This window comes from Lissotriton helveticus, chromosome 8 (assembly GCF_964261635.1).
Source record: "Lissotriton helveticus chromosome 8, aLisHel1.1, whole genome shotgun sequence".
Lineage (NCBI taxonomy): Eukaryota > Metazoa > Chordata > Amphibia > Caudata > Salamandridae > Lissotriton > Lissotriton helveticus.
In genome coordinates, this window is record NC_136069.1 from 746,612,651 (window position 1) to 746,631,684 (window position 19,034).

The window sequence follows — 19,034 nt, forward strand, 5'->3', positions numbered from 1 at the left end:
AGACTATTATTATTCTAATTCTGATGATATTTTTGCGAAATTGAAAATTGAAGCTGAACTGAACCAAATCAAACCTGCAAAACTTTTTGGAGAACATTTTTTGGAAACACAAGAGTGTGACCCATGATTATGCCTTTAAACATAATTTGACTTGAGAAATGAAAAAAAAACAAATTTTGGGATATGGTAGAAGAAAGGAGAATTCAGTTTAAAAGAAGAGAAAAAGCAAAGCAAACTAAATCTTCAATGTGAACAATTGAGGATGATAATACAAAGGGCATAATGGAAATGTGGCAATACATATAGATACACCATTGTTAGGGAAATTATGTATTCGGAGATATAACACTTTGTATGATAATTATTTTGTGGGAGCAAGTCAATGTGAGGATACATACATTATAAAAGGGGGTTGGGGATTTAAAGGTGGTAATGGCCTAGTCTTTCCTGGGATATACTTTGTTTGTGGGAACAAAGCTTAATATAGATTGCCCGACCACTGGTATGGGATATGTTATGTAGGCCTGGTCTTTCCTAAAATTTTCCATGTAGATAGAAGTACTAATGGAATTCATGAAATAGGTAAACCTTTAAGTCGTAGAAAGAGAGAAAGTGTGATAGAAATAATAGGAGATGTTTTTTGAGCACTGATACCAGCAGTGGGTATATCCCTTAATGCAAACAGAATTCGGAAATTGTCAACGATAGTAGATCGTTTGTCAACAGAAATTGCTGGAGGATTTCTAATGGTAAACACTGAAATGGTTGCTATGAGAGATATGGTGATGCAAAATCGACTTGCTCTTGACATAATTTTGGCAAAAGAAGGAGGAGTTTGTGGAATTTTAAAGGTACAACATTGCTGTACCTACATTCCAGACAAAAGTCAAAACATTGAAAGATATATTACAAATCTTACAGAGTTGCATAAGGAAGTTGATCCACTGGAGGTTGATGGTGTTCTTGAGAAACTTGATAGAAGTTTTTCCGCAGCTAAAAATTGGTTCTATGAAATAGGTAGATCTGTATTAGGGAAGCTACTAATTCCAGTAACAATAATAATAGTAGTAATTTTAATTTTAAGATTAGGTTGTAAACTAAGAAAAAGAAGGAACATTAAAAGGTCTACAAAGAAAGTAATTGAAGAGAAACAAGAAAGGGAACGTGAAAAAGGTGATATTGACATGGAAGAGTTTAAAGAGAAACTATATCAAGACAGAAAGAAATTAGACGAAACTAGAGTATAACGCACACTAATTGAAAGAATTTGAAACATGTTGAGATAACATTTACAAAACTTTGGGAGTTATTTGGTGATAAATCATCAAAGGAGGGAGTTGATGGAGCGAGGATGGAAACAAATATTTTTGTATACCCCTCATGAAGTCACTTCCCCAGAACAGTAACATGTATTAACCGTGTGGTTTTGAAAATAACCAACATAGAATAGAGTGCACACACAAATACATGTGGGATACTAATTTGCTTATGTTGCGAACCATAATTTACTAATTAAGTGAAGTTGTCATACTAATCTTGTGCGCAAATGTCATAATTTAACCAAAACCTGTGTGTATACGCTTTCTATATGTCTAATTGTGGCATAAATGATGAAGAATGGTGAGTAAACCATGCTTATTTGTTGCCAAATATGCTAGGTAATAACTGACTGGGCTACCTTAGTATGGGCTTTACTTCGAAAATTAACGTTTAATTGTGTTTGTTTCTATAATAGTTCCCATCGTGGCCTATGCGGCCTAATCCAAAATGGAAGTTTTCTGCGACTCAGAGTTTGAGATTATGTATGCATGCGCGACTGAACTCGAGAGGAGTGCAAGTAGCCTGTGCCTGCAGAGCGTGGGTCAAGGACAGTGTGGCCTGGATGGTCTAACTGGTGCCAACAAATATGAATGCCTGCATCGTAAGCCTGGGAAAGTTGGAAGATATTGCAAATTAAAGGACACAAGCGGATAGGACTTCTAAAGGACTATAGAGACTTTATTTTGTTTTTATATAACAATGACTTTGCGAAAACATGGACAATGAGGCAATGAGGTCATGCTCATTCACCCCTTGGATTAACCAATCAGAATAAAGAAAGACCCCAAAAGTTAACATTTTTAGATAGCCAAGTTAGGGAAAAAGGGTATAAAAGAGGACGTTTAGAAGTTTAAAAAAAGCTTGCTTTTCGATTTTATTTTGCGCCACGACATGCTGTCGGATCAATAAATTTTATGGTGCAAGGACTTTGAAATTTTTCTGGACTTTAACTTTTCGAATGGGTGCGGAGTCCTGATGGGAGGTGAACATCAAGAAAGAATAGAGAGGTGGTTTTTGGGAACTGTTCTGTCCTGATGCTGATGTCTGTGTCCTGAAATCTTGGTAATATAATTTATGTTTATTTTCCTGAACTGTTATGCTAATAAATATAAATGTTTGAATTTTACTTCTTTTTCTCTCTAGGTTATTAATGTTTTAAAATGATTATTGAAATAGAGTGAATAAAAGTAAGGTCATGCTAGGAGATTTAAACCCTAAAATAAAACTTAAATAAATGGAGAATTAAGCTGGTCTTGTTGTCCCATAGTTAACTTGTACTAGCAGATCCATTGACAATAATGGTGGGGTGTTTAATGTTTCTTGAAATAAAACCATGGTAATATCGATAAACTGCAGATGTATATAGTGTATAAAATGTTAGTATGAAATAAGACACACCCCTAAAATCCAGCAGCTCTCCTCTAGTCTTCACCAATCCTGGGAGCAAGGTGAATGTGTGTATAAATGACTCGCAGTGTTATGGGCCCCACTGACGAGTAAAGTGAGAATAGCTCCTTAGGAGTACGGTGATGGTTTTGCGGGTAATTTTTGGAGCAGCGCTGGATCAGATGCATGGGGGATAGGTGGGTTTCTTGATGAAGCGTTATTCTTACCTGATGTCTGTTGAGATAGGAGAGTATCTGTTTCCCTTCCTGGGGTTATTGAGGCCGCAAATGTTCCAGGGGATGCAATTTAGGGTCGGGTCTGAGAGGCTGAAGTGTCATTGGCTGTAGGCATCAGGGGAAACATGTAACTCAGGCATGAGGACCAAAGTGTAGGGGGACGCAACATAGTGATAATTGTGCAGCAAAAGCAAACAAAATTAAATGCAATAACAGTTCAAACCTCTCGCACCACCCACACCAGTTAAAGCAAGAACTGGTGACTCCCTAGTAAACAACAATCAAAGCAACAAAGTAAGAATGCAAGTATACACCCATGGGGGAGTGACAACGCCATATGATAGCTGCATCTGTGCCCATAAAGAAGGCATTTATGTAGGCGGTCTGTAGGTGGAACTTATGTGAAGGAAAAGGAAAGAAGAATGTCTTTCCTGGTGGCTTAAGCAGGCGTTAAACCTTCTCTAGGCGTTTGTTGATGGTGGAGGCATTTTCCTTTACAGACGATATTCTGCCCTCTGTATCATGTAGACTCGTTCTGTGTCTGTCTAGGTGCTCCCCATGCAGTCCAGATGGTTGGTGAGCATATCAAAACCGTCATCGAGCAATTGAAAGCCAGCCCACACCTCTGCCATATTTGCTCCGGTTCTGTCGATCGCCGGTGGGGACAACGTCATTGTTGGGGGCCTCCTCAGTGTTGGAGAATGAGTGTTCGTGTTTGGGGCACCTCACTGAATCAAATGCCATTTTCTCTGATTCAGGTCACGCACCCCACAATGTAGCACCAAAGAGGGGCCCAGCGATGCACAGGGGAGTCACCCTGTAAGCGGTGGTGTGCTGAGCTATGCAGAGGTGCGACCAAACCTGGCAGGCAATGCGGCAACAGAGCCAATGAAGTTGGGTGGGGTCTGGGTGTGATCGGTAAGCCGTAGAGCCCTGGGGCTGTGGCGCTGCTGCAAACTGGTCAGGGGAGATCACAGAAGGTGGATATTGGAGATAGTAGTGCCAGTCTACACGTGACCAGCCAGGGGAAGAGAGGTAGTCCACCCCCTGACGCAGGAGAACTAGTTGAATGAGGGAGAGGCACAGTGTCATGAAGATTGGGTGCCTGTGGAGTTAATTCTGGGGGAAGGAATGACATAAAGCTCAATTGAGGTACATCAGCTGGGTAGGGATCCACCACACCAAATGCGGGAGGGAGCGGATATGCCTCAGACCCATACCAGCAGCCCCACTGCAGCACTGGTGTGCCCCAGGCAGGGGGCCCTGCAGTGGAGGATGTACCTCGGCAAAGCTGCCTTTAATATACTAAAGCTGCATCTCAGTATAGTGGCTGCGGACCCCGCCGAGGCAGAGAATGCAGGAGGCGATGGGCGCCCACAGCACCGGACCTCATCCATAGTCTGGGTTCACAGCAGGCTGGCCGATCTAGGTCCAGCCCAGCCTCCACGCAGCCAGGCCTGCAGACAGCCCAGCGTGATCCGCTGCACCTCAGTCGCCATGGCACAGAACACGTAGGGCCCCGATGGAGCCACCAGCATACTGTGGGCCACAAATGAGGGCAGCCGTGGCCCCGCCCTCAGCCTCTCCCATGACCGTTGCTGCCTCAGGGTCCACGAAGTGCCATGTCATGCAACGGCAGGCTGATGACACTGCAGCGTGTTCAGGGGGGCCACCCACAGCCGGGAATACTCCTCTGGACTCGGGGGGCCTTAGATGATGCAGCGGGGTCCCGATGCAGGTATTCTATAGCGGATTAGGCCAGAACCACTATAATGCAAAGTGAACCATCCCAGAGCTTGAATGCAGTGCTGCCATCTTGATTGGCCACGCCCCTATGAAAGGTATTTAATTAAAACACAGTAGGTCACCAATGTAAAAACCTAGTGCGTAATATTGTACCTCTTATCATTTCTATGCACAAAAACTCTCATGCATGAGTACACGTCTAATCCTCAATTATAGCTATTTAAGTTCGCAGATGGACCATGCAACTAGGAAAATCCTCAAGCATGGTGAATTTTCTGCAGTTGAAAATTCAGTTGGGGTGGGAAAGGGACATTTTCACCCAAGATGCAGGTGAGTAGCTATTGTGAATGTAGTCGACAACCACATGAGTCCGCTTTCTAGGTCAGAGGATTTCCTGATTTGGCCTGATGAGGAATTTCAGGTGGCCTAGGTAATTACAAGTGATGTAGTGATACCACAATCCCGGTACACCCCCTTGCACCTTGGGACATATCATTAACTAAAGCTTGTAAAATTTCCAGTTTAGAAACAACCAAAAAAACACATGAACGAAGTGCAGTAATGCTAGTTGCTGCATTCATTTCCCATTTTTCAGGGTACCATCAGAGGAAAATCAAGCATAGTGCTGTTTTCCTGCATCTCAGAATTATTGTTACATGCTGTATTGGTAATACAGGGTAAGAAACTATTAATCCGGTGTCCAGGTCAGAATATGTCCGAAGACGTAACCTTCAGGGTACTCAAAAAGATTCCCATAATACACTTACTCCTTATTTAAACACAGAGACTTAGTTCTAAAAAAGGGTGGAGTGCATAAGTTAATATGGGAAAAAATGTTTCTGAACAATGCCATATTTTCTAGGAGTTTTGGTGAAGGTTTTTCTGGACATGTTGGAAGTGAGTAAAAACATAAAAACATGTAAATACAAATTTCACAAATATTCTCAAGCAAATTATTTTTTGCTGTGGACAATCAGCAGAATGCCCACATAAACCACAAGAAATAGCATATGTGATATATCGACCTAACCACAACATTACTAGGTAAGCGTAAGCAAGTATAGTATGTGAATCTAATAGTTAATATGGTAACTAAGATGGTGTAGAGGTAAAAGTAATAATCATATACGTGGAGGTAAAAGTAGTAATGATATACTTACCACGAGGATGTAGTGGTAAGCAATTCGTGAATGCTGTGCAATCGTAATCAATATTATCAACTTTGTTATTGTATTATACAACCGTAAGTACTCCTGGGAGATTTTTGGGATTTCTCCGCAATGTGTAATTATAAAACGAAGCATAGGAGTAAGCCTACGATGTGTGGATTGCCCGCATGTTTAATTGATTGGGCCCTTAATGCTAATATTGGTAGGATAACTAGAGTAAAGGCACTTCTAGGGAGGATAACAAAGTCTTTATTGGGACTATCTAATATTTCACAGAGGAAAGTATGTCCTGTAAAAATTAATTTTTCATGTTCCATATTTTATTGGGCTAGAACTTGAAAACATGGTTGCTTTAATGCACATGTCAGAACTGTAAGATTTAAATGCCTCCTTATAATCTGAAGATTTTCGTTTTTCTGAAAGGATACCTCAGTGTAATTGCGCTAGTGCCAAATAATTTGCTACATGTTCTGCCTTTTTAAATATTGATGGTGGTGAAACAAAGTACATTGGCAACACTATATTTGATTTTTTACTGGAAACATGTGGTACTAGCCTTTCCTTGGTAAAAGGCAGGCAGTTATCTCATCCAATCATTCATTTCTCTTAAATGTATGACTGGTCTCAACCCTTGTCTTTAATATACACCAAAAATGCATTGTTTACAAAGCCTACTGACCCTGTTTTAATTCTCTCTATTGCCCCTTTTTGTAGAAGAGACTTCACATCTTGAGTTACCAATTCTTCCTGCTCTTTTGAGAATCTCAAGACCATTGGCCTTCTGCTCTGAATCAGAATACCGACAAAATGTATATGGTGACCCTGGACTGTTTCTAATACCCAGCGATCTGCTGACATTTCCGTCCAATGCAGCAAAACTGAGCAAGTCTGCCACCCAGTTTTACATTAATTCTCAAACAGTCTTGTCTTGAACATACCTGAACCTCCTCTAGTCCTTCGTTCTCCTCTCGGTCTTCATGACCTTGCTCTGTCTTTGAGGATAAAAGCTTGGTGCTTGTGACTAATAGGCAAAAGGTCTAAATCTGTACAAAAATTATCCTTAATTAAGCCCTGGTCCTTGACCAAGGAATCAACCTCGCATTCTCCCGGCTTCCTAATGTCCTTATGTGCTATTTGGATTGTATTAAATGTCTCCATATATATGGACATGTCCAAATTTGTCACCAAAAACAACCCATCACAGTCTGTGCCAAACTGTTAGCGGGCAAGTTCTGACAATATAGGGTCTGTTTTCATCAAAATGCTTTTCCTTATTTTCATACACAGTACAGCGTTGGAATTATATAAAAAGCAAATTGCCCTTTATATCCACTGTACATTTCCACCACATTCACACTAATGTTGTTAAGATATGCCTCCTCACACATATCAAACAGTCTTGTTAAAGGACCCAAAACATCTAAAAGTCTATCTTGACAGGCCTTAAGTCCTTTATCTAATCCCTTTATCAAATCATGCTCAGACATATTAGGAAAAGCCATCATTTTAGGGCCCAAATCAGGTGTATACACCACCCTAGAATCTAGGGTAGGTCTTGGATACTCTGATCTAAGATACGTCTGTACCTCCTTCGACCTTTCCTGCCACATCTAAAACTCCACATAATGAGCCACATGCTCCGCCAGAGTCCATGTGATGCTAAACCATAAGAAAGTCAAACATTTCTTCCCCTAGGGGATCTAAAAATCCTTTAATTCCACATCCTTCTTTATTCTGTTCTTTCTTGCGTATATTGGGCCTATTGTCCTCTTTATCTGAATCATCTAAATCTGAGGAACAACTTAAATCTACATCGCCGCTACTTGATCACATCACATGCAACAAATTTGCGATCCCTTTTCTTCGTATTTATGGCATCACCTTTATCCTTCATCTGAAGAACCATTTCTCTTCCTTTTTTGGAACCTCGCATACAGAACCATCTTGTTTTTACCTCTTTTTAGACCTAAATGCTTTATTTTCTGTGTACTTGTATGACCTGCCGAATGAGATACACTATCCTTCTCTTCCAATTCTTCTACGGATCAGTAATACTCTTCCTCCATTAATTAAGCCCCTTTTATAGTAATTAATTTTTCCACACAAATATCATTCTTTCTACCCAGCTGATCTGCCAAATTCGAAAATGCCCTGTCCACATAACTCTTGCCTCTCTGATCAGTCTCATGTTTTTACAGACTCTGTCATTATGCTTAAAAACAATCTGCCACTAGCGCTATGAGGAATTACATTACACCTTCACTGACTATCAAACCGTCTCCCCACAACCAGCAAAAAATCTTCAAATTTACTCAATTCTTTTCCCAAATCATGGGAGCTACAGTTCCCTTTCTTTTTATTTTCTAATTCCCAATATGTAAAAATGTCCGCCACATGTAAACTCTCCTGCATACATATGGCAGCCTAAAATGACAAAACTTCACTAATAGCCTCAATCTCCCTAGTCTTAAGGCATGCAATCAAAGGCTTGAAGGTCGCTCTCACTAGCCATGAAACACAATGAACAGCTGATACAGAAACCTGCCTGGCTGTATAACAGTCAATGCAACTTGAGAAGAAGCACACAACTTGCTTCCTGTGCGGCTTCTAAACTGTCAGCATCCAATAGAAAATTGGTAATACAACATTAGGCAGCTAAAAAGCCAATATTGGCCTTACTAACACCAACTATTAAAACATAACATTACTGCATTTCAAGCCCAACACTGCTGTCCAAAATGTCTAAAATTAACTCACAAAACGACTTACTTTTCCTAAATATTGATTACAACCTCACTAAATCTCAATTCTTATTATTCTTAAGGCTTCATAATTAACTTATTTATGTATTTATTTATAAAGTTTTATATAACATTCCCATTCCAAAAATTACAGAAATACTTGGACTGCATGAGCAGCAACAAAGAAGAAGATGGCTGCTCGTTCAGAGTATTTATGAATGTTCAATGATAATGAAAGGTTCTAATTATATGTCATTATTCTAGTTTGTTGACACTGTGTGTGGGAGCAGTAAAGGATTGGTGCATAAAATAGGTCTCCGTGCCTTGCCATAAAATTGAGTGCAAGAGGTTAGAGCTTGGTGATAAATGTATGTAGGTAGAAATGTGTTCTGTTAGTGTGATAGTGATGCGGCACATAAGACATATCACCTCTGAATAAGATATCCCTTGCTGTTGAGGAGAAAAAGGCAGCTGTAGTTTGTGCCCCTTAGGCGAAAAGGAGATTTACAGCTCTTTCCCAAAGGGAGAAATTTCTGAAGAAGAGTAAATTGCCATGGTGGCTCATGAGAAGAGCCTCACAGGATTGGTCTATGAAGGAAGGCAGGACTTAGAGTCCACTGACATTGGTGGCAGAGCGAACGAGGCAGGAAATTGGGTTGCTAGTTGAGGTAGATGAAACCCTACTCAATCAGGAACCACAATCCTTGTCAGGGTGCAGTCACAAGCAAACCCCAAATTAACTAGTGCTCAACCCTCTGGTAGATTTCCACAGAGAAGTCAGGCTTAATTTAAAGGCAATGAGTAAATTATTTGTGTAGCACTTCAAGCAGTAATAAATTGAAAACACACCACATAAAGGAGTACACACCAGAATAGAAAAATCGAGTACATTTTAATACTTAAAACAAGACCAGAACAGCAAAACTCCAATCAGTAGAACTGGGGATACGCAGGTTTCAAGATTTAGGTGAAAATAGCTCCGCAAAGGGCCAACTGTGGGTATCTGGTCATGCCAGACGGAACCGGGGATACGCAGGTTTCAAGATTTAGGTGAAAATAGCTCCACAAAGAGCCAACTGTGGATATCTGGTCATGCCAGACGGGGACAAAGTAACAAGTTCAGGCTGACTGTAACTGATTGCAAGCCACCCACAGGGACCCAGTTAGGCCCACTGAACAAGAGTACTTTGAATCCTGGTTGCAGAGTGTTGCGAAGTTCCGTGTCCTGGATGGGTTGCCGAGCCGAGAGGTCGGTTCCAATGAGCTACCAAGCTGAAATGTGAGGTCCTGCATTGTCGTCCAGGATCCCGTTGGCAAGGGCTTGTGATGCAATGTCTGGAGTTAAGGATGCATCCTGCAGTCTAGGCGATGCGCTAGTACAGAGAAGCTGTAAGGCTGCGATGTAAGAACTTGTGTCATCATCAAGGCTGCCGTTGATGAGATATTTGCGATGTGATTGCCTGCGTCGGAGAGGTTTTGCCCAGTGGTGGTTCCATTGCAAGCAGCGAGGAAGATGCAGAGGCCTTGTGCTGATAGAATTCTAGCAGCAGAGGTGATGCGTTGGTTCTGCTTGGGATTGTGCTGTACAGTGGAAGAGATGCAGGATCCACGGGTAGGCTGGCAAATCACCAATTGCCCACTTCCAAGGGTTCAGGACTGGGGTGGCACTACTTGGCAGTATGGCACTCACAAATGGCAGAGTCCAGGTGCAGGGTTCAAGGTTACTGGAGACTTCAGTCCCTGAGGCTCTAGTCAAGAGGGAGTCACACTGGGGTCCTGAGTTCAAAAGATTCAAGTCCAGTCCTTTTCACCCAGGCAAGAGGGCAGCAGGTCAGCACAGCAGGGCAGCAGTCCTCCAGAATAGCAGTCCAGCAGAGTGGAAGACCTTTCGGCAGCACAGCAGTACTTCTTCCTGGCAGAGCCTCCCTAGGTCCAGAAGTGTACTGAAGAGTTGGTTTCTAAGGTCCAATATATATGCCTGGGCCTTCCATTGAAGGGGGCAAGCTTCTAGAGGTTTCACTGTGAAGTCCACATGCTTTCTGCCTTCCCTTTCTTTGCTCCAGACTAACTACAAGGGGTATGCAGCCTTTTGCATGGGGGCAGAACTCAGCCTACTCAAGTGTGAGTATGGCTGTGCCCAGCTCTGCCCTCCCATCCTGTCAGTGGTGTCCCATCCAGGGACACCTGAGCTCTCTATTGTGTGTGGCTCTCTAGGAGGAATAGACACAGCCCGACTGTCAGCTGCACCCTGTCATGTGACACAGAGACAGGCTGCAGGCAGTAAATAGCTAAGGCAGGAAAATGCCAACTTTGTAGAAGTGGCATTTTCAAAATTGTAATTTAAAACTCAACTTCACCATAAAAGAGGATTTTTCATTACAAAGACATCAGAACAAAATATAAGTGATCAAACTGCAGAAAAGGGAAAGGAGTCCTATACTACTACATAGAAGGAGGGTGGGCACCCAGGTGTAAAAATGCCTTTTGAGAAAAGGCGGTGCTTTGAATAATTCTAGTCAGTGTACAAAAGGTGAGACTCTTCATGCCCAAAAAAAGGTCCCATTAGAAATCAACCTAGTGTAGCTTAGTTGGGAGGTAGACTCCTCAAATGTCAGCTCATGGTCCCTGTGAGTTCTAAAAAGTATTTCAGTGGGCCTTAGTGACCAGGATCCTTGTGACTGCAATGCAGGACCACTTTGCCAGCTAGTCCCAGGTGGTGGAATGCCCCCTCTCCACAGAACAGTACCATAAGGTGAGAAATCTGCAGGGTAAGAAATGTCCATGTACATGACCATCCTATGCCTATGGTCACTCTGGAGTAGATCTCCATGTGTTTGAGAAGAGGGTAGATGTGTGTCCTTGACTTCTTTCCTTCTGAGTAGACTGCTTTCTGGTTAGTGAAGTGCCACAGGAAGGAGAGCACTCAGTGGGTGAGAGCATCCCAGTTGTCCCACCACAGGTTTCTGAGGGGAATGCTCTGAATCTAGGGATCAGAATCCCAGGCTGTTAGTAAAGGGTTAGAGAGGGTGTGAGGTGCAGCTGGAATGTCAGTGAAGAAGGTGTTGCCTACTGTAACAGGGGGAGACCCCAAGAGTGGTCCTAGTGTGGTCACTTGTATTACCTACTCTGCAGGAGAGACAGGCGACAAGAGACCTAGACAAAACATACCCCCTGCCTGATACAGACAGAGGTGCCACCCTTAATGTTGATTGTGTGTTCTTGCTGAACATTATGGGCTACAGGCAAGCATTAAGTCTCAGGTCAAATAACCTGAGCTGAAAGTTCATTATCACAGTAAAACCCTTCCAAGGTGGAGATGCAAGTGTCAATAAGGTGCCTGCAAATTGAAACATGAGCCCCCTACTCTGAGAGTACCAGTTGGCAAGACAACCCTCATGAGGATAATTTAGTCAGTGGATTACTGACAGGATAAATTTCCAAGTTTAAAGCATATCAGGTGTTAACTGCATGGATCTCACAGGGGAATTTCGGGACCCTCTGTGTGCTTGGTAATGACAAGTGGGGAAGGAGACTGCTGGGGCACTACTCCTTGTTCTAACCTGAGATACTGAGGCCTGGTTAGTGTGTTTCTGTCAGATCTGAGTGAACTGAAATGGCTAAAATGAGGCCCATCTCAGGCACTGAATTTGTGCATTTACCTGTATGCACATGTCTAGTGACCTAGTTCATTAAACTGGCAGCTGTCTTTTCACAGCCCAAGTGCCATCATGCTGTTTTATTGACTGCTGATTGACCTGTTGTCAGAGCTAGCCTGTGGATGGGAGACAAGCCCTTCCCCAGGAAGAAATGTTGACCACATGGCCCAGTTGGTCATGGTGGTGCTGATCACTGTCTCTAAAGCATCTATGTCTAGGCTAGGGTCATTCCTCCTACAGGTGTGGTCTGCGAGCGAGGAGTGGGGTTAGTCATAAGTAGGTTAGAGGCTAAGCCACAGCCTGAAAGAAAGGCGTTGCTAGGTCCAGGATAACACAGAACAAACAAACAAGAGCTGGCAAATAGACTCTTTTTTTAATAATAATAATCCACATTTGTAAAGCGCACAATCACCCGTAAGGGTCTCTAGGCGCTGGGGGCCGTCGGGAAGATTAAGCGAGCTATTGCCCAGAGTCGCATGGTGCTGGGCTGACCTGCCGCCGGAGCCGGGGATCGAACCCTGATCCCCAGATTCCAGCGTCAGTCGCCCTGGCCGCGGCGCCACACCTCTCCCTTAATGACTAGTTAGGAAAGCCCAGACACTAATTAGTCTACAACTGCACTGCGTATCAGACAGGCATGTGCAGAAAATGTGTCTTACTGGGTAGTTTTACCAGTTTTAGCAAGTTTGTAGACTGGATCTACAGACTTTTTGACTGTGAGCACTGTGAAACTGCTATTTAGCATCCCAGGGCCCATCCTCTGGCTCCTACACATGGTATAAAATGATCGAAAACCAATTTGCATATTTCAATTTTGTGTAGACTATAGTAACTTAAAAGCAAAACACTAACTATTTGGACAATGCTGTTAGACCTTCTGCGTTATCCCGAACCTTTGTTAAAGTGACCCCTGATGAAGATTCATGTTCCGACCCGAAATGCATTGGGTTTCATGATCATGCCTTTAAATGGATGATGATTAATCCACAAGGAATTACAGATTTATGTTGATGTCCTCAGTGACTACAACAGGAATAAAAGAAGTACAATCAATTACACCCAAAGTGTATGAACTTATTGAAGTCTAGTCAAAACTGGTTATACCAATTTGGGGAAACAACCTTTACAATGCAACTTTTACAACGCACTACCATTACAACGAAACTTTTACAATGCAACATCCATTACAACGCATGCATTTACAACACAACCATTACAACGCATGACACTACAACGCACACCACTACAACGCATGTCATTACTACTCAGTCATTACAACGCATACCATTACAACGCATAACATTACCATCCAACACTTACCCTACTGTTGCCCCCCCTGGAGTTAGAATAGTAATCTTTACCCCTACACTATCCAACACTTACCCTACTGTTGCACCCCCTGGAGTTAGAATAGTAATGTTTACCCCTAAACTATCCAACACTTACCCTACTGTTGCACCCCCTGCAGTTACAATAGTCAATTTTACCCCTACACTATCCAATACTTACCTAAACATGCAATGTAATGTTATGCGTTGTAATGGTATGCGTTGTAAAGGTATTATGCATTGTAATGGAATGTGTTGTAAATGTAGTTTTTTAATTTTCGTTGTAATGGCATGCGTTGTAATGGAATGCGTTGTAATGGATGTTGCGTTGTAAAAAATGCGTTGTTAAGGTATGCGTTGTAAAAGTGGGCGTTGTAACGTCATACATCCACCAATTTGGTTATTTTGATACTTGCTCCTGCCAGCAGGAAGGGTGTCCTTCCAGCACATTCGTTTGGACAGTCTAATTGACGCTTTTGGACACGGCATATTGACAAGGATGCACATCGCTTAAATCACAATTTATTTTCAAGTATGATCCAGTCTTAACTTGAGTGCACACTGTCAACATTGTTGTTATTTACACATACATTTTTGCCCTGAGGAAGGCCCCTGACCATGTGACCCATATGGCTGGTTGTGGGGCCAAATCATGTCGGCAAAATCAGGGGTTATTGAGAGAATAACCCTTAATTGAAACCCTATACTTATTTTAAATAAACCCATGGTACCCTACTAATAAATAGTATTTCTGACAGGGTATGCCACAAGGTTGTTTTAAACTCATTTTCTTTACTAAAACTGCATTCCTACTTTATCCAGATAGGCCATTTATATAAGAACTCCCATACGTGGTTGAGTCCGCCCTGATGGTATTACCCTATTAGGGGGTGGGTGGGGTCTGATGATGAAGCATGCCTCGATTTGGTGGGTGCGGCGTCTACTCTAAAATCCCTGGATTCTACAGTAGGGTTTCTAAGTGGTTTCCATGTTCTTCCTTCCTCTTAAAAATCTAGCTATAGTGTAGAAATCTAAAACATGAGCAGAAATATGCTTGCGTTGGAAGAAAGAAGTTAGACAGGGAAAGGGAAGGGTTAAAAGGAGAACAGGGTTAGAAAGTGAAAGAAAGAGCACCAGTGATAATGCAGCAGCGCCACATAGAGTAAGGGGGCTAATCAAGTGAATCCCCTTTCCTACACTGAAAAAGAAAGGAATATCAGAAATAAATAGGAGTCAGCAGAGTATCTGCTGGACAAAGAAGTCCTTTTGGTTTTGTTTCAATCCTGCACCATAGAGCCAGTTGACAGCAATCACAATGCTGTGGAACCAAATTAATTCCCGCTCCATTCATCAGTTGTCACATTATGACTCTTATTGCCTCTCAGTACTGCCTGCTAGTGTGTTCCTTAGTCTGCTCATTTGTATTCACCTCTGCCAAATAATCCAATTTAATACAGAACATTAGCTTATTTTAACATCTTAATAAACTTTGAAAATGGAAGTTCTGATATCAGTAGCAAGGACTAGCTGTTTTAAAATCTTCCAGGATATTTCTATGAAAAATACACATCCTTGTAACAAAAAGCAAAACACAGATTAAATGAGCTTCTATCAACTTTACCTAAATGGTATTCAAAGTCACTGTAAAAAACCATGACCATGTTAAAGCACACATGTGCCATTCGTGAGTTTGTAGAACATTTGTAAATACTTCATTTGTTATCCCTAGTCAGTGGGTGGGATTGTCTCCTGGCTCCTCTCTAAGCAAATGGATAAAAGTTCCCAGTGGTAACCCTACCCACTTCTGTAGCACTTCCTTTTTGCCCTTCTGCACAAAATCCCACAGCGCCTCTAACTCCTAAAATCCAAGATGGGGAAACCTTCCTCCCCTTGTGCAGAGCCAGTGTGCCTACCCAGACCAGGGTGATGAGCCCTGCCTTAGTCTCTTCAAACCAGGTCTGAGGGCAGCTCTCCCACTCCGGGTTTGGTGCCTGCCTGATTGGGAGGACAAACACAGGGACCTTTCCAGCTATCACCTAACATTTGCTTGTCAAAGGGAAGGCCCCTTTAAAGTAATTTAAATTCCTGAGTATATCCCAACTGGTCTTCCGTCCAGGGCAAGAGAACACTCCTCCCCCAAGGCCAAGTAATTGTCTCTGTTCTGAGAGAAGTTTTCACTCCTCATTATGGCAAAGTACTTACTGGGCTACTGCTGGAGAGCAATGCATGTGTGCCTACAGTAGTTTCAGGCAGGTAAAAGGCAACTTTATAAAGGTTACTCTTCACTAATATTAAGTAAAAAACAGACTTCGGCATTGAGCTGGGCTTTTATTATTCATTTAAAAAAGTGGTTTATTCATATTACTAGCTGGTCCTAAACCAGAGATAGTAGAATTAAGAAGCAAATCTTGCTTGCCAGTATTTCTTTATGGGTTAGCCAGGCTTGCATCAGTGAAAATATCTTTTGGGTGCTAGTCGCTGTAAGAACCTTTTACCTTTACATTTCAACATGTCTTTCTTTTAAATACCATACACCCCGTTGTGTGGGTTGCACAGCCTACACAGGGGGGACTTGATAATATCCCAAAGAAAGAATTTCTTCTGTCAAAAAAGGTTTATTTTGACAGGTCGGTCTACAGGATTAAACTGCAGCTACAAAGTTACAGTGTAGGACCTTGAAACATGTGTGCCTGGTCACACTAGTAGATGGCACAGTAGTGCTGTAGTCTCTAGGTGACTTTTAGCTTTCCATCCCATGGGTGTATTGTACTTTATTACATCCAGATCTCCAACACCAAATGTTCTACCAAAGAAACCAATAGGATCCGCACTGAAGGGTTAGGATGTCTCACTCTCAACCTTTCTGTGCCTCCATGGCAGTTCAGCTTGTGACCAAAATAAAGATGTTGGAAACAACGTCAATGGAACAGAACACCTGTCAGGCAGTCCTTTGTATGCAATATTAAGAGAACTTCAGGGAGAGACACCAGAACGTTGTCTCCTTTAAGGAACTGTCCATGTCCCAATTCGAATAGCTTGGTCAAGGCCTGCAGGATTAGACCCATCCCTGCCAGAAACCTTCAAGAATATCAGACTCTCATCTACAGCTATGTCTATCGTCAACAATTATCATCTGGCACGTTTCCTTCTGACCTCAAGATTTCCTTACTATGTCCACTTATCAAGAAGTATAATCTAGATCCAGCAGATCCTGCGTGCTGCTGAGCAATGTTGAGTTAACTGTTTCTATGAAAATTGATCCAAATATCAGTGTTTTCTCAGATCTGTGACTCAAAGGACACTGCTTCCTTTCAGATCAACTAATTGTATTTTACCCAGGAAAATAATTTTTTCTGATTTCAATCTGAGTCGAAGACCAGTGTGAACACAAATGTAATCATCAGACTTTTGCAACTGGATCTGTAAGCCACTTTCAACACATTCTACCACCACTCCCATCTAGTGAAACTATAGGAACTTCGCATCAAGGGAAGCATCCTTCACTGGATCTCCTCCCACCAGACTGAGAGATTCAGCATCATTTGTCAACCACCATTCACATAGTCTCCTTCTACTATTGCCACTAGTCTACTTTAAAGCTTCATCATCATTGCACTCATCTTCAGTTCCAACTTCTGAACACTACCAGATAACATCACATCCTTCAATCTAACATGCTACAAATAAAGCATTGACATTCAGATATTCATAACACGGTAAATCACTAGATCTCTAGATAGCTCAAGACTAGACAAGTGCTTCCCAGCCATCAAGGAATGGATAAAGAGAAATAATCTTGAGCTGAACCCATTCAAAACAGCTTTTTATCAGCGGTGGGAAACCTTGGAGGGATCATGAAGTTCATTCCATCCCTGGTCCTGCATGCAAAACAAGCCATAAAAGTGATGTTTGCTTCCTCTGTGTTCTACAGTATATAAGTAAATATTCATATATCTCCATTTCCACAGAGGATCTAGACTGACATCTTCTTAAAGTATGTAAATGAACTTTACCTGGGAGCCCCACTCTTTCTCCACCAAAGGCTATAGTGAATCCAGAAAATAGCAGCATGACAAGTCATACGTGTGCGTATACATGACCACATCTTTAATCTGGTATAAGAAAATCTGAAACATGTCTATTACAGTTTCACAGAGTGCCATCTACTATTATACATTACAACTTGAACTCTACTTAAATGATACTACTGAAAATAGCTTGTAGGCTATATGTGTGATTTTGAAGCATACAGATCACCTGAAGCAGAATCTGACAACTTGCATATTAAAGTTCATATTAGCATATTAAAGTGCCTAGTAAAATACCATTGGTACTTACATACGGAATAGGCTTCTTGTTTTCTTCTGTAAGTTCCACTTGGTATGAAAAGCAGGTCAGATGGCGAGAATGAATGGTCAATGGCTGAGTCCACCGAATCCTGAGGCCTGCTTCTTCAGGATGAAGTGACACATTGATGGGAGGATTCAGCTTCTCTGAAAATATTATTGAGCAAAGTTAGGTTTTTGAGTTTTTTAAAACATTTATTTACTTTAGCGGAAGATAAAAATGTGTGACATCTCTAAACTTGGTGATTCCCAATGCTAAAGCCATTCTTATTGAAGCAAATAGCTTTTTTGGAGTTGTATTTCAACTTTCGGATGGGACCACAATCATGTACTTTGAAGATGTGGAGTTTATCACATTGAATAAAAGCACATCTGTTAGCAGACTGTCAATTTATTTTGCTACCTGTGCTTAAACGGTCATATATATTTATAGATTTACATAATGATTGGTAGCATCTTGAATGCACAGTATGCCATTACATTTTACATAATTTCTTAATGAAAGAAAACATCAAAAAGTGCTGCTCTCAAGCATTGATGCCACCCAGAAGATGGAACAATCGTATCAGATGAAGTTCAGACTGTGGTGGTAGACCAACGGCCATCGCACTACATGACTGTGGAAATGTTATACCTTTAGATAGGGGACAGAATGGTGACTTGCAATCATGGGACTGCTGAGTGTTGCCACAAGCAACACTGGACGTTTTTCATAGGTGGTGGAAGGAGGCATAGTGAAGACTGCTCTTCCTCTAGGAGTGACTCCATCTCCTCCCTTCAATCCCTTCTTTAAGATATAAACAACAGCACTTAATTTGTGCCAGTGGTTGCAAGAGATGAGTACCAGTGGTCATTTTTTGGGAGCCGGGGCAAATTTATCATCATTAGACGTCGTTCCAGAGAGAGATAATGAAAGGCAGGTAATGAAAGAGGAAGTGAAAGAAAGAAAGTATTTGACCAATAGAGAAACCTGTGATGAAAATGAACCTGCAAGAATGACATGAAGAGAATGGAATTGTGGGGTAGAGGAAACAGCCATTAGGCAGTATCACTACAAGATAGGCACCCACTGCTACCATCAGCATAGGAGTGGAGTTCCAACAAAC

General features: G+C 41.9%; 1 protein-coding gene across 3 annotated transcripts in view; it reads right to left on the reverse strand.

Moving 5' to 3' along the window:
• LOC144772900 (interleukin-5 receptor subunit alpha-like) overlaps positions 1-19,034 on the reverse strand; it is a 367,784-nt gene that overhangs the window by 130,024 nt on the left and 218,726 nt on the right. For all 3 annotated transcript variants that reach the window (XM_078657581.1, XM_078657580.1, XM_078657582.1), the window contains one exon: positions 17,921-18,075. In XM_078657581.1, the coding sequence (XP_078513707.1) occupies positions 17,921-18,075 (155 nt within the window). The remainder of the gene's footprint in view (positions 1-17,920; positions 18,076-19,034) is intronic.